At 43.5% G+C, this 16,581-nt stretch overlaps 1 protein-coding gene across 3 annotated transcripts in view; it reads right to left on the reverse strand.

Annotated features, from left to right (window-relative positions):
* Positions 1–16,581, reverse strand: part of CCDC6 (coiled-coil domain containing 6) — an 88,209-nt gene that overhangs the window by 39,643 nt on the left and 31,985 nt on the right. For all 3 annotated transcript variants that reach the window (XM_054034299.1, XM_054034301.1, XM_054034300.1), the window contains exon 2: positions 7,949–8,098. In XM_054034299.1, coding sequence (XP_053890274.1) covers positions 7,949–8,098 — 150 coding nt within the window. The remainder of the gene's footprint in view (positions 1–7,948; positions 8,099–16,581) is intronic.

The raw sequence follows: 16,581 nt of genomic DNA on the forward strand, positions 1-16,581 counted from the left end.
ATTAAGGTAAATGCAATATTTTTGTTGAAATTATTTGTTTTTTATGCTTGCACAATACAAGTTTCCGACTTAAGTAAAATTCGGGTTATGCAAAGCTTTCCGGAACGGAACGATTGTGTAAGTTGGGAAGAGTCTCTAATGGGACTTTTTCTTTATAGAAGGCAGTATATGGTGGGTCTGCCATGAGTGTTCCGACCTCACTAACTCTTCTGGCTGATATTATGGCTACCAGAAAGGCCACCATCATGAACAGATGGGCCACAGAGCATGTGGCCAGATGTTCAAAGGTAAGTGACAATAAAACAAAAACTGAGGTACAACTGAGATTCAAACTTCCCCATTGGTGGAAAGGACTGAGAATCCCCTTCAGAAATCTAGTTGTGACAGGATGAGTGAATATTATACTGTTATTCACCGGAGGATAGAAAGCACTGATCGGTGCTAAATGAAGTCACAGAAAATGGAGTGCGAGACCCAGAGACTTAAGGGTAAGTACATACTTTAAGATAGCAGGGATCCTGGATGATTCTAGAGACAACTCACACTGGTGAGCCCAAGAGGAGAAACACTTCCATTTTGCTAACTGCTTGTCGTAGTATTTTCTGCTTTGGTTATGGATGGATTGTACCCTTTCAGAATGTGAGCACTCTACTTCTGATGCCCATTCAAATACCAGGCTCTGAGTTGAAGCAGTCCCAGATTGTGGTGCTTGAACCCACGCTTGTGCTGTATTAGAAGCTCCAGTAATGTGAGGATGTTCATGGGTAGGTGAACTGAGAGCATCAGCCGATCCATAAACCAGAATTGTCTTTGCCAGTTGGGTGCAATCAGGATTATTCGAGTTCTTTCTTGGTGGATCTTCTGCAGAACTTGTGGCATCAATGGGATGGGAGAAAAGGCATATAACAGGCAACCATTCCATGACAGTGACAGGGCATCTCCCATAAAGCCCTTAACAGGACTGCTCTGGAGCAGTACCAAGGAAGTTTCCTGTTCTCCCACAATTTGAAAGGTCCCAGGCTGTTCCCCATTTGGTCAAGATGTCATCGAGAACCAAACTGTGCAAAAAAAGTTCTGCTTGGGCAGTCGGCTAAGGAGTTTTGTCAGCTAGGGAGTCCTGCTAAACATACTGCTCATAGTTATGCCATGGCTGATGCATCAGTCCCAGGAGGTGACTGCCTCTATGCACAAGAGGGAGAGATCTCATTTCCCCCCTGCTTGTTCATATAAAATATCATTGTCAGGAGATCTTACATTATTTGGACATGTCTGGATCAGATGAATGGGGGGAGGGAGGTGTTGCAGGCATGATGAACCATAGGAAGTTCTAGTGAATTGATATGTATTCCAGACTCGCATAGGGTCCAGATGCCTTGTGCCATATGATCATCCATATGAACACCCCAACCCAAGAGGGAGGTGTCAGTAACCAGGCTTGCTTCAGGAGTTGGTGTGAGGAAAGGGATCCCCACACTAACCTTCTCTCATTTTGTCCAGCAAATGAGAGAGTTAAACTTTGGGCAGAACTGTCACCTTTCTGTGTACTCAGAGAAGGGCAACAAAACAGCGAGACACCAGGCTCATAGGCTGTAAAGATGAAGTCTGGGAAACGGCACCATGTGTATGAGGCCACGTGGCCAAGGAAAAGGCAAGTTCTGATTGATGACCAAGGTCCTATATTGACCTGATATATGAGAACACTCATGGCCTGAAATCTCTTTAGAGGTAGATACACTCTTGCTATAGTTGAGTCCACTGTCACAACTATAAAATTAGGAATCTTGTGGGAAGCAATGTGGACTTTTCATGAATGATGCAGCCATCCATGGAAGGCAGAAGGCTGAGCAGGGCACTGGTTGCTCACTGGACTTCCTTGTAGGAACTGCCCGTCAGAAGCCAGTCGCTGAGATAAAGGAAGACTAAATCCCTGTCTTCTCATCCAAGCTGCCACTACTGAAAAAACCTTCATAAAGACCCTGGGTGCTATAGCTAGGCCAAAGGAAAGGACTCTGAATTGGTAATACTCGTAATCAAAGAGGAACCTAAGGAAACTGCTGTGGGCTCGGTGGATATCTGTTAAAATATGCATCTTTCATACTGAGAGCCATGAATTATGTGTCTTCCTCTAACGGGGGAATTATTAATACCAAGGATATCATGTGGAATTTTACTTTTTGAATGAACCTGTTCAGCTGTCTCAGATCAAGAACTGGCTTCCATTTCCCATTCTTCTTTGGGAATCAAGAAGTAAGGGGAACAGAATCTCTTCACTTGATGTTGAGATAGAACCTTCTCTATGGCTTACCTTAGGAGATCTTGTAGAATCTCCTCATGAAAGTGGTCCCTGAAAAGCAACTGGGAAAGGGGGGATTTGTGGAGAGGAGGTACCAGAAACTCATTCAGATAACTGCCATGAATAATCTCTAATACTCATTTGTCTGTAGTTAGGACCCTCCAGTTTTTGGCAAATAGGGTAAGGGGGGCTCCCAATGTCAGAGGAGGGGAATAAAGGGACATTAATAAAGGATACAGGTCTCAACAGTCCCATAAAAAGAAACTCTTCATCTGAGAGTTAGAGTATGACGTGCGGGTGGGTGTTGCAGAGGTTGGGTTCCTATGTCTATAAGCCCTCAGTCTCTTGCATGGTGACTCCTGAGAATGGTGGTGGTAAAACTGCTAAGGAGGGCCCTTTACCCCATCTATGGTGTTTTCTCTTAGGAGAAGTATAAATACCCAGCGAGCTAAGCGTTGGACTTGAGACTTTGAGGGAGTGCAGAGACTCACCTGCCTTCTTATGGAACAGGTTAACAGTATCAAAGGTCAGAGCTTGGATGGTACTCCCACACCTTGCTAGGAAAACCTGAGGATTGTGACCACGAGTCTCTCCTTATAACAATGACTACAGCCATCCTCCTTGCCACGTGCCTTATCTACCACATTCACCACAGCTGGGAAGGAAGTTTTGACCACCAATCTGCCCTCTCCACTAAGGCCCTCAAACTGGGCTCTAACCTCACATTAAAAAAATTTATTATAACTAGTATCAACATATTTGGTCAAGAGGGCCTGATAATTTGAGATTCTGAACTGGAGGCAGGGGAAGAAAAGACCTTTCTTCTGAAAAGGTCAAGTTGCTTCTGTCCCTTATCAGAAGGAGTAGCCTTTGTGTGTTGTTGCTTGCACCACACCAAAGAGTTAGGCAGTGGGAACAGAATGTGGATGGAACAAAATAGCGTGTCTCAGCCCTCTTAGGGGCGGAAGCACAAGAATAAGCATGCCAAGCCATCTTTGCTGGATCCATGATGGCCTTGTTGATGGGGAGGGCCACTCAACTGGGACTGGAAGGCTGCAGAATGTCTAGTAAACTGTGCTTAGGCTCCTGGACTTCCTCAAGCTGAAGCTGTAGCTCTGCAGCCACCCTTTGCATGAGCTCTTGATATTGTTTAAAGTCGTCTGGTGGAGATGGAGAAGACGGGGTAACCACCTCATCCAGTGAAAATGATGAGATCACTCATGGATCCAGCTCATCTTCCCCTTCTGAATATTTCAACAGGTCCAGTTGTGAGTGCCTGGGCAATGTCAAACAGGACTCCTACACTGATCCTGGGTGTCTAGGGTTGGGCTTCCATGGTCCTCAATATTGCCAGTAGGATGACTCAATTGGTGGAGAAGGATCCCGTGGCAAAGGGTACCACCCATCTTTTGACCAACTGTATTTGGTTGGAGGCTGGAACTCTGATCTCTGTCCCGTGCCACCTCTGTCCAATGCCGCAAAGGCTCCTGGGGAGCCTCAAACTCATCTGAAAAGAAAGCCGGATCCCTTATATCCAGTGGAACTGACAGTACCGATGATTGTGCTCCAAGGTTGGCAGGTGGGATGGAAGAACAACTCTGCCACACCAGGTTAGCGTCAGCCATCCCGGAATAGAGACTGTCAACAGGAGGGATGAATACTGATGGGGGGAGCAAATATGTTCTCCGAGACGTTCTAGGAGATTCCAACTCAGACCATGTGGCAGCATGAAGGAACTGGAGAGAACTTTTATGCCTTTGGTTTGCTTCGGTGCACGTGTGGGATAACAGACACTGCTTACAAAAAATTCCAGACACAGGCACATGGCGTCCATGCCTATCCCACATGTGGTATATCCATAGGGACCATCACTTGAAGAAGCAAGAATTGCAAATGTTAAGCTGCTATAAAAGTGTTCACTTGATCATATTACAGATATGCACTTCTATTCCCATTTATTCTATTAAATGGAGTATTTGCTTTACTGTACCATATTCTCTTCTCAGAAACAGCCATTTATACATATGAACGGAAACGTCCCCTTTCAAAAATAGAGATAGATCAGAGCCATCAGTAACTGACATGCTTTCAGCCAAATAATGATCTGCAAACCTCATCAACTTTAAAATTAACCTGAATTCATAACTACCTAAGAAAATTATATACAATTAGTGTATATTTTAGTACCAACTGCCTAAGTCCAAGATCACCATAGAAAAAGGGCAGGGCAAGATATTTCAAAGAGGAGAAATTTATAATTCTGTAGTGTAAGCTCTTCAGGACAGGGACCAGTTTCATGCTGTGCCTTAAACACTGATCAGCATATTACTGGTGGTTGGGGAAATGTGTTCCTGCACCTTTGTTTGCTCATTCCAGGGTATGTCTGGTAGTTTAGTAGTACATCGAGGATATAATCAAGCCATGACCTGTTCTGGTGGATAGGTTTATACTAGACGTACAACTAGACATACAAATAAAGGGTTTTTTTGTTTGTTTGTTTGTTTGTTTTTTTTGTGTAGGTTAAGCATTAGTGCTTTAAAACAGCAAAAAAAGTTTCCAAGAAGTATTGCAGGAGAACAAAAAGTACAAAAACACAAACCTTTGTGAAAGTAGGGAGGGAAGAACAAACAAGTGCTTCACATACTTCCTCTATTGAAGCATGTGTTTTTTCAGCATGAAGAATGCAGTGCATCCAGAATTATGTACCACGATACTTATGGCTAGGTACGTTTTTTGTGATACAGCTAGATCTACGTCTTGCACTATACCACGAAAAAGATTATTTTTTCCTCTTTACATTGTGGTTGGTTGGCCAGAAACAATAAATGGGACATCTGGTGGTATTTGTTCTTCATAGGCACAATTTTATCACCATCAACATCAAGGATAGAATAAATTCTCTCTTTCAGGTCAATTGAGTTGGTGCTAGTGGAAGTGGAAGATAACACCCTGACTTTGACTGAAATATTCATGGGAGCTTTAGGACATAGAATCATAGGGCTGGAAGGGACTCGAGAGGTCATCTAGTCCAGTCTCCCGCACTCATGGCAGGACTAAGTATTATCTAGTCATTAATCTTTTTGGAAAACTACAGTACTATTTTTCAGTGAATAAGACAGTAAGCTATAAAATCTTTTGAGCTGACTTTATGGCCATCAGGAATTAATCTAGATTGTCAAAAACTAGAGTGAAACTAATCTCATTGGACTGAATGGGAGTTGGGGAGTGAGGTCTCTGCAAACTAAAATTCAGACTTGAGGCTGAGTACTGGTAAATACATTGTAGTCAGAATTTTACCTTTTGGGACCTAAATTCTATAACCAAATTAGTTACCAAAGGGGGCACATGGTGTCAGGTTATGTTTTTTTTATTTTGTTTTTTGTTTTGCTTTTTTAAACAATATTGCCCACCATTTGATTTCAGGGAGCTCCAGCCAGAGAACATTCCCAACACTTTGGCTAGCAGAAAGGCAGTGTAGGCACGGTCTACATCAGCTCTATTCCCTCTTATGACTGACCTACTGGGGGAATCCCTAGCCAAGGTTTGGTCAGTTTCTAGTTCCACTAGTCACCAGAGCAGCACAAAGAAACAAGAGAACTCAGTCCTAAGCATTCTAGCTTAGGTTGTGAAGTTTACATTTGGTTCACCTTTGAAAGGTTAGTCATTGCAGTTTTGTTTTACTGACTCTGCTAGCAATTTGAGCTGCTCCTGCTCTTCCTTTTGCTAAGCAGTAGCAGAAGAAAATGGACAAGAATAGTGTTTTCCCTCTGATGCTGCTAGTCAAAGCTATGAGTAACAGGCAAGGCAGTGGAGCAGTTTCTTTGAATCTCTGGATAGTCTGTTAGTCCTCTGACTCAGATGCCCAACATGTTTTTCAATATCTGCAGGAGATCAGTCCATCCCAAGGAAACTGACTAACAATAATGAGGGTATATCTTTAATGGCTTGCTCCTTTTGAATTAAGTTCCCAATTTTGCTAAACTTCACTTTGGGACAGAATCTTTTCCCCCATTCCAGTGTCTTTCAGGACTCCCAGATGAAAGAAACTGAAGGTGCATGACTGCTCTTTTTGTAGTATATTACCAAATCATGGTTTGCTAGAACACTGACTATATTTTGTTAACTCTTCTGACTTTCTGGAGCATGTAAATATGTTCAGTTTCTGACAGTTGTAGACAGGAAGTTTATTTTAATTTCTGTAATATGCACCTGTCACAATCAGTAAGTCTATATAACACATACACTTTTAAAACAATCCCTGTCCTTCCTGACAGAGGGCCTGGGATACCGATAGAGCAGCTGAACGTTAAGAAACAGAAAGACAAAATTTTTACTTACAAATAAAATAGAGATATAAATTACATTTGGTGCAGAAATTTGGTTGCTAAGGAAATTATGGAGTCTATGTGCATTAAGAGATTACACGGGTTTGAAGCCACTTCAGCCAATTAAATCAAGTTGCATTTTTCACTTAAGCTATTTTGTATGAGGTTTTATTTTGCTGCAGATGGTGGTGGGTTTGGTTCAAGGCATCTCAGTTTTATATTAGAAATTTAAGTACTCTATTGAGTGAAATAAATGCACTAGCCCATCATGCTGTTTTCCAGAGCTACTGCACTAAAGATGTTCCAGTGTGTTTTACTATAAGGAAAACTACATATTACTCTGACAAGAAGAGACTACTTAATACCCCTCCTTCCATTCCCACTAAAAATGCTACTATATTGTTCATAGAAAACGATAATTCTGAAAGTTTATATTTGTGAATTAGACTAAATTAGTATAAAACAGTGGGAGGAAATAGTATGACCACAAAACATAGAGAACCTTAACTCCTGACATTTATGTTAATCAATGAGGTAAGGTACAACCAATAAGTGGCAGTCACCCATTAATTATCCCGTCTCTCAATACCGAAGGTGCCAGAGGAGATTAGCCATAGTATAGTTTACAACAATATATTCCTCACTATCCTATAGAATTAAATATGCCTTAAGGTTACAGTTATAGAATGTTAAAAATGCTTAGAATATGCAGAAATAAGTTTCTTTAATAATACACTATTAAACTTCATTTAAAGTTGCGTTAATGAAATACTAGTAAAGTACATGTTATACGTGTTAATAGAAGAAGAGGCCATAAATTACTAAAAATATCAAACTAACATATTTTAAAAAATGTGGATAACATTTCCTGGCCAAGTTTCAAGTGCTGCTACCCATCTTAACATAAGCACTCTATCTGGGTCACGTATGCACAGTTAATTTAAAATCAAATACTGTAAATAAGATTCTTCACTTGTCTTAATAACAAAAGCTTAGAGTATTAGAACTCAAAGAATTTTTAAAATCCAATTTACTTTTCTATCTCAGTACGGAGAATGAAAATCAACATAATTGCTTCACTTTCAATCAAGTTCTCAGTCTACAAAACCTGAGTTTCAAATTTTTTTTTTTTAAACACCTTTCTATTGAGATTTTAAAAAAAGAAAGGAGATTTTTTTTTTTCCTCTACAAAGCGTTAGTTTTGAGCTATAGGTAAGCTAACCACATCCCTTTTACTGAAAATATGGTAACAAGAACAAAGTTTAAACTCGCCTCTTTAAGCTTGTCCTTTGGGTCTGTGAGGAGGAATACAAGCTGAGAAACCAATTACCTGCATCAGTTTCCTTGAGAGTTCATTAGTGAGAAATTCTTCTTCCTTTTCATAGTTTACTGCAAGTGTCTCTTTCTCCTTCTGCAAAGCTTGAATCTTCTTAAATAGAGTATTACTGATGAACTCCTCTTCCTGTTCTGCCCTTGCTTGCTGTGAAAAGAGACATTGCAAAAAATTGGAAGTTTCCGTATTGAAAGCTACAACTATTTCTCTTTGCTCTTAGAGTACTGTAAAAAAAAAAATACGGTAATCCTTTTCATCTGTCACCTGGACCTCAAAAGTACTGTATACAGCTAAGTAAACCCCATTACTTTAATTGAAACTCTGCCTGCATAGCGCCATATGTTCCTTTCTTTGTTTCCTTTGTATCAAGTTTGGATCCGAGCATTTTTTCTTGGATCACATTAGGAAATGTCCATCCTACAACTGGCAACAATTAAACTTTAAAAAAAAGGGAAAAAAAGACACCCCTCTCCCCACACACACACTATTGGTTGGGGGTGACTATCACCCCAACCTTCCAGCTTTTCTCCTTCACAGATAGACTTTTTCAATCTTTACTACAGACAAGGTGTTTTTTTTTTTAAATTCATCAAATCATCCAGCAGTACTCCCTTCTCCATACAGTTCCAGAGGACAGAGGTTGACTGCCACTTATTTCTCTATTCAAGGAACTCTCTCTCCAGGAGAGCATCCTTAAATTTATCAGAAGGAAAATGAAGCAGCATTCACACTCAGTCTCTCCTTGGAGGTTAGGTACTGTTCCACAGGAGATCAGCCCCTCCAACCCCTCCATCTTCTGGGTCCTTCCTGCAGAGTTTAGATCCTCCTAACTCTTTTTGTATCTCAGAAGTTCTGCAGAAACATTACAACCTGCTTGATGCATACTTTCGAAGCCCACATAGGCCACACAGACTATTACATAGATGCAAACTCAAGTTCATAGCTAAATAGTGCAACAGCAAAGCTCACGCCTCCAAAAATAGATCCTAACTAAAACCAACAGAATAAAACAAATTAAGAATTATAGGCCAACCTTTTTTTAGGAAATGAGTCAATACAGTGTTAAAAAGTTATGAAAAAGTTTAAAATCCTATTTTTTTGAACTCTAATATCCTTGTCCATTTTGCCCCAAACTTATAAAACAAACAAACAAACATCCACCCTGGACTAACATGCAGCATGTAAAGATTTAGGCAGATCAGTTGGCAGGGGTGAAAAGAGATGGTTAAAAATCCAAAAACCAGAATTGTAACAGGGTGTTAGTCTAAAACTTAACTGCACCTCCGTAACAAAAATCCTTCAGGCAAAACCTAACAGTACACAACATACATTGTAAGTTCAGTAAACTTGCAACAGAAAGCTTCTCAGAACGCTTAATACAATAATATGTCATTCCTATCTATTTGAAGGAAAGCCATATTCCCCAAAGCAACTATTTTATTAGGAAACAGCTGCTATAGTTACAATCTGCAATGAAATTTGTTCAGAGAATCCTCAAACTTCTTTCAAATGCACAGGACTCTCACCATAGAAAACATAACACCCTGGCAAAGCATTCTTGTGTAATTGAAATACTCAGGTTTCATCTGCAGTGTCACAGATGTGCTATATTCAAACAAGGTCCAGTGCCCCTATCATTAGTAATAATGTAAGGATGTGTCTGAGTGTCACATCAGGAAATTACAAACCCCATGTATAAAGGTCAGCAAGCTCTTGGACAAATGCTACATTAAGTTGTTAGCTTTCATCCAGAAGATGTCGAACATGAGAGACCTGATATTTGAATAAAATAATAACAACAACTGTCAAAAGAAGCTTTAAAAGGGAATTTAAATAGGCAGGTATTCACAACCTCAAATCTATAACCGGGACACAATGAAGTTCAGGATAGAGAACAAATACATACATTAAAGTCAAACGGTTAGAGTCTATTGGCTCTGAGTCCTTCACAGCACAAACTAGTTCTTAAACCCATTCCCTTCACTGCCAGTAACACACATCATTACTGTTGGTGTTTGCTTTTCAATGCTGAAAAGACATTAAAAAGGCCATCCTATACTGTCTGCCTTTAAAAGGTCTAAAATTAAACAAAATCTAGTACTTTGTTCTGAATAAGAGACCAGATAATTAAGTGACTGACAAACTTAAGTAAAAGTACTAACAGTAAAAGTTTAACTGATATAATAGTTAATCTTAACACAAGGAATGCAGATCTATGTTACTTGAGAATTTGAGTTTAATACATGCCAACTATGAAAACAGGTAAATATGGTATTGTTACTAGAACATGCTACGAAAGGATGCCAGCCCCTCGCTGCCATACTTTCTAACCCCATGCATTCTCTTTCTTATAGAAAACCTCCCTTTTGTCTGTTGACTTGGCCCAAAGTAATACCTGATTTACTTGGTTGTTTTAAAGTATTCATTTATCTGATGTTGGTTTCCATCAATTGCTTTAATGTTGTCTAAAATACTGGACGAAACCCTGAATGCTACTGTATTTTCACCACCAGCATTCAAGCTTAAACACTCATTCCATAATCAAATTTCTCTTGCAGACTGCAGTAATGAGTCTTAAAACTTTGTACACTGGGCCTCAGGTCTAAGCCCGGTCTTTTTGCAGTGTGGACACAGCTCAGGCCTGAGTCCCCAGATTCATGTCTGGATATTCTGCCAACACTGTGAAGAACTTCAAAAAGATCTCACAAAACTAAGTGATAGAGCAACAAAACAGCAAATGAAATTTAATGTGGATAAATGTAAAGTGATGCACATTGCGAAAAATAATCCCAACTATACATACAATGTGATGGGGACTAATTTAGCTACAACTAATCAGGAAAGATCTTGGAGTCATCATGGATAGCTGTCTGAAGATGTCCACGCAGTGTGCAGCGGTAGTCAAAAAAACAAACAGGATGTTAGGAATCATTAAAAATGGGATAGAGAATAAGACCGAGAATATCTTATTGCCCTTATATAAATCCATGGTACGCCCACATCTTGAATACTGCATACAGATGTGGTCTCCTCATATCAAAAAAAGATATACTGGCATTAGAAAAAGTTTAGAAAAGGGCAACTAAAATGATTAGGGGTTTGGAATGGGTCCCATATGAGGAGAGATTAAAGAGGCTAGGACTTTTCAGCTTGGAAAAGAGGAGACTAAGGGGGGATATGATAGAGGTATATAAAATCATGAGTGGTGTGGAGAAAGTGAATAAGGAAAAGTTATTTATTTGTTCCCATAATATAGGAACTAGAGGCCACCAAATGAAATTAATGGGCAGCAGGTTTAAAACAAATAAAAGGAAGTTCTTCTTTACACAGTGCACAGTCAACCTGTGGAACTCCTTGCCTGAGGAGGTTGTGAAGGCTAGGACTATAACAGGGTTTAAAAGAGAACTAGATAAATTCATGGAGGTTAAGTCCATTAATGGTTATTAGCCAGGATGGGTAAGGAATGGTATCCCTAGCCTCTGTTTGTCAGAGGGTGGTAATGGACGGCAGAGAGAGATCACTTGATCATTACCTATTAGGTTCACTACCTCTGGGGCACCTGGCATTGGCCACTGTCGGTAGACAGGCTACTGGGCTGGATGGACCTTTGGTCTGACCCAGTATGGCCGTTCTTATGTTCTTACTATCCCACAATCCCCATGCGCCAATGTTTCTCAGCCTTTCTATCCCAAAAGTACCCACTCGATTCCCAGGAACTGGAAATAACATCCTTCTCTCCCACACTTACTGCTAGACTGAAAACACAGTTAAGCAGTTTCTGTATTACTCAAAGCCCTACTCCCAGCACGCTGCTAGCTGGCCACAGGAATAGAGTCATTCTCTCTCTAGATTAATTTTGTATAGGTGCAGGTTTTCTTGATCCAGGTTATCTGGTAGGATAGAAACACCTTGAAAGTCTTTGAGCTGTCATTAAAAAAGTGGAAATGGAGACTAATGAAGCACCAACAGCTCTCTGGCTGACGAAACTAATAATAGGCCAAAATTACCATTTACCAATGCTGCTTCTCTCCTGATCTTTTGTAGCATTCTGGTGCGTAGAGGAAAAGCGAGGGAAGGCATACGAGTCCCTTTGTCCACCTTTGCAACAAGACATCTGTTGCTTGAGCTCTGTGATTCCTCCAGCAAGAGAATAAGACTGAAACCTTGTGATTCAGATAAGAGGCAAACAGATGATGTCTGAGAGACTAAATTTCTTTACCAGGAGATGAAACACCTCCGGGTGTAGGTCCCATTGTGAATGATCTAATTTTTCCCTAATTTTCAGCCAGTCAGCCATACCATTCAGTTTTGCCTTGGTTGTGAAGGGAGAAAATTGACAGTAGATTCTCCTTTGCCCAAGTCTTCAGGAGGCAAGCCTCTCCGTGAAGGACTGTAGACCTTGCTCCCTTTGCCTGTGAATGTATGACATTGTTGAGGTGTTGTCTGTCTTGCTAAACACATGAGGTAAATCCAGATATGGAAGCAGAGCCTTGAGATCATACCAAAGTGTCCTGAGCTCTCTGAGAGGTTGACGGTTTGGATATAATTTCTCTGCTTCTCCTGCCTTTCCCACAACAAGCAACTTTATAGAGGACAGTGACTCTTCCCACACAGAGACTTGGAATATGCCAGACTATTAACTGACTTTCACAAAACTGTGGCTCTGCTTCATCCTTATTGTTTTGGTGGTACAGTCCATGACTGACTCTGGTTGAGGCTTGGATAAGGAGGTCACCCAAGAAGAGGTAGACTTGCCTAAGAGCTGATATTAACACTATTTTCACTTTTGTAAACACTAGCAGAGCTGTTGCTAAACCAAAGGGTTAGGACCTGCATTGGTAAAAGTGTTGAGAGCAAAGCTTAGGAAACATCTGAGACCTTGGCTACACTTGCGAGTTACAGTGCTTAAAGCCGCCCCCCAGCGCTGTAACTCACTCCCCGTCAACACTGGCAAGGCATTTGCAGCGCTGTATCTCCATGGTTACACCTCTCCGAGAGGAACAGCGAGTATTGCACTGCCGCTGCAGCGCCAGTGTGGCCGCCCAATGCGCTGTGAATGGCCCCCAGAATTACTCGGCAGTATCCCACAATGCCTGTTCTAGCCACTCTGGTCATCAGTTCAAACTCTACTGCCCTGGCCTCAGGTAACTAACCATGTGACCGACCCTTTACATTCCCCGGGAATTTTAAAAATCCCCTTCCTGTTTGCTCAGCCCGGCATGGCGTGGAGTGCTATCAGCGAATCTTTCCAGATGACCATGCCTCCACGCGCCAAGCGAGCCCCAGCATGGAGCAATGGCGAGTTGCTGGACTTCATCAGTGTTTGGGGGGAGGAAGCTGTACAGTCCCAGCTGCGCTCCAGCAGTAGGAATTACAATACCTACAGGAAGGTATCAAAGAACATGATGGAAAGGGGCCATGATCGGGTTGCCCTGCAGTGCAGGATTAAAGTGAAGGAGCTGCGGAGTGCCTACCGCAAAGCCCGTGACACAAACGGCCGCTCGGGTGCTCCCCCCGCGACCTGCCGATTCTACAAAAAGCTGGATGCGATACTTGGGGTTAACCCCACCTCCACTCCGAGCACCACCATGGACACTTCAGAGCCGGTGGCGGGAGGGGGGGGGGGGAAGAGGAGGAGGAAAACGGGCCGGATGGAGACACCCCGGAATCCCGGGAGCCATGCAGCCAGGAGCTCTTCTCGAGCCAGGAGGAAGGGAAGGTAGCCAGTCGCAGCGGCCAGTACTTGGTGGAGGACAAACAGAAGAGCAGGTTCCCGCTAAGCGTTTTTTGTTTTTTTCGGGAAGGAATTTTTTCGGTGCGGGCTCTTTGGGAGAGGAGGGTTAGGCATGCATACCTAGATGCGGAATAGTGCATTGATGTGGTTTATCACATCGCGGTAATCAGCCTCGGTAATCTCCTCGAATGTCTCATCCAGAACATGTGCAATGTGCTTGCGCAGGTTTATTGGGAGAGCCACCGTGGTCCTTGTCCCAGCCAGGCTAATGTGTCCGCGCCACTGTGCCGCGAGGGGCGGGGAGGGAGGTGGGGGGACACCATTGCTGCACACAGGCAAGCTGCATATAGGCCAGGGCGGAAGCTGCATTGCAGTAGAAGACCCTCCCTTGCTTCCCAGGTTACCCTCAGCAGCGAGATATCGTCCAGGACGAACTCCTGTGGAAAATGTTGGGACAGTGTTCAGTGCAGGTGCCCCCTGAAGCTGTTGGCTCTCCCCAAGGCACAGAAACCCAGAGGGCAGTGCAGCCCTGAAACAATCAGTCCCCCTTACTCACCATTTTGAGGCTCCCATGTGATGTGTGTGCTCTGTTTCGGATGGGAAAATTATGCTATTGTGTAGACCCTGTGTGTTTTCTACTCCTTAAATGCGGGGGAATCATTACTCTGTCTGGTATAAACAACGCTGCCTCTGTTAAATGTTGCATTTTGCCTATACAGCTGCATCAACCTTGAGACCTCAGCCATCCCTCTTATCGCCTGCTCAGAGACTGCAAAGACTCAGGAAGAGACCGCGAAAAAACAAAGATGACATGCTGCAAGGAGTGATGCGGCAATCTATTAAAGAGAATGAGAAAGCACAGGACTGGAGGGAGAGAGAAAGCAGGAACTGCCAGGAAAACGCAGTGCACCGGCGGCAAAGCACCGTGCACCGGCAGCAAAGCACTGATAGGCTCATAAGCATCCTGGAGCGCCAAGCAGACACTATCCAGGAGCTGGTAGCCATGCAGAAAAAGGAACAGTACCGCAAACGCAAACGCCACCCCTCCCTACAGCCCTTGTCCCAAAACTCTTTCCGTTGTACCCCACTGTCACCTCCAACCCATTTTCCCCAACTTCCGTGTTCTTCACGCCACCCTCTGCCTCCAACACCAGTATCTTCACCACCCAGCCCTGAAAACCATGACCCTTACCCTCTGCACTCAACCTCCATCACCATGCAGTATAGCTGTCCTGAAGTGCAGCACTCACTGCACAGCACACCAGACAGGACATACGTGAATCTGTGATTGTACTGTTCCCCACTCCACCCCCTTGTTTCTTTTCAATAAATGGATTCTTTGGCTTTGAAAACATTCATTATTATTGCATAAAGTAAAAGACTCCTTAGCCCAGGAAATAAACAGGCACTGCAAGTCTGCTAAGCAGACACTGATTCCTAAAGATTGTAACTACTGCACTTCACTCCCGTGCAGGGCACCAGATATCACTGCTGGTTTTCAGCCTCAAATTGCTCCCTCAAGGCATCTCTAATCCTTGCAGCCCCGCACTGGGCCCCTGTAATAACCCTGCTCCCTGGCTGTGCAAATTCAGCCTCCAGGTGTCGAACCTCAGAGGTCCATGCCTGAGTGAAGCTTTCACCCTTCCCTTCACAAATATTATAGAGGGCACAGAACGCGGATATAACCGCGGGGATGCTGTTTTCGGCCAAGTCCAGATTCCCATACAGAGATCGCCAGCGGCCCTTTAAATGGCCAAAGGCACACTCCACAGTCATTCGGCACCGGCTCAGCCTGTAGTTGAACCGTTCCTTGCTGCTGTCAAGGCTCCCTGTGTAGGGTTTCATGAGCCACGGCATTAACGGGTAAGCGGGATCTCCAAGGATCACAATGGGCATTTCAACTTCCCCTACCGTGATCTTCCGCTCTGGGAAAAAAGTCCCGGCCTGCATCTTCCTGAACAGCCAAGTGGTCCGAAAGATGCGTGCGTCATGCACCTTTCCGGGCCAGCCTGTGTTAATGTCAATGAAACGCCCACGGTGATCCACAAGCGCCTGGAGAACCATAGAGAAATACCCCTTCCACTTAACGTACTCAGATCCTAGGTGACGTGGTGCCAGAATAGGAATGTGCATCCCATCTATCGCCCAACCACAGTTGGGGAACCCCATTTGTGCAAAGCCATCCACTATTTCCTGCATGTTACCCAGAGTCACGGTTCTTCTGAGTAGGATGTGATTAATGGCCTTGAAAACTTGCATCAACACGATTCCAACAGTCGACTTTTCCACTCCAAACTGGTTTGCGACCGACCGGTAGCTGTCCGGAGTTGCCAGCTTCCAGATTGCAATAGCCACCCGCTTCTCCACTGGCAGGGCAGCTCTCAACCTCGTGTCCTTGCACCGCAGGGTGGGGGCGAGCTCCTCACAAAGTCCCATGAAAGTGGCTTTTCTCATCCGAAAGTTCTGCAGCCACTGCTCGTCATCCCAGACTTTCATGACGATGTGATTCCACCACTCGGTGCTTGTTTCCCGAGCCCAAAAGCGGCGTTCCACGGTGCTGAGCATGTCCGTGAATGCCACAAGCAATTTCATGTCGTACGCGTTACGTGGCTCAATAGCATCGTCGGACTCTCACCCTCACTCTCACTTTGGATCTTAAGGAATAGTTCGACAGCCAAATGTGACGTGCTGGCGAGACTCGTCAGCATACGCCTCAGCAATTCGGACACCATTTCCCGCAGACAGATCGCGTTGCACAGAAACCGTTGAAAGATGGCGCCAAAGGTGGATGGAAACAAAGGGATTTCTGGGATGCGAAGCAATACATCACGGGGCATTGGGACAGGACCCAGAATCCCCCGCACCCATGCCCCCTTCCCACAACCCACGGCGCCAG

This window comes from Malaclemys terrapin, chromosome 7 (assembly GCF_027887155.1).
Source record: "Malaclemys terrapin pileata isolate rMalTer1 chromosome 7, rMalTer1.hap1, whole genome shotgun sequence".
In the NCBI taxonomy this organism is placed as follows: Eukaryota; Metazoa; Chordata; order Testudines; family Emydidae; genus Malaclemys; species Malaclemys terrapin.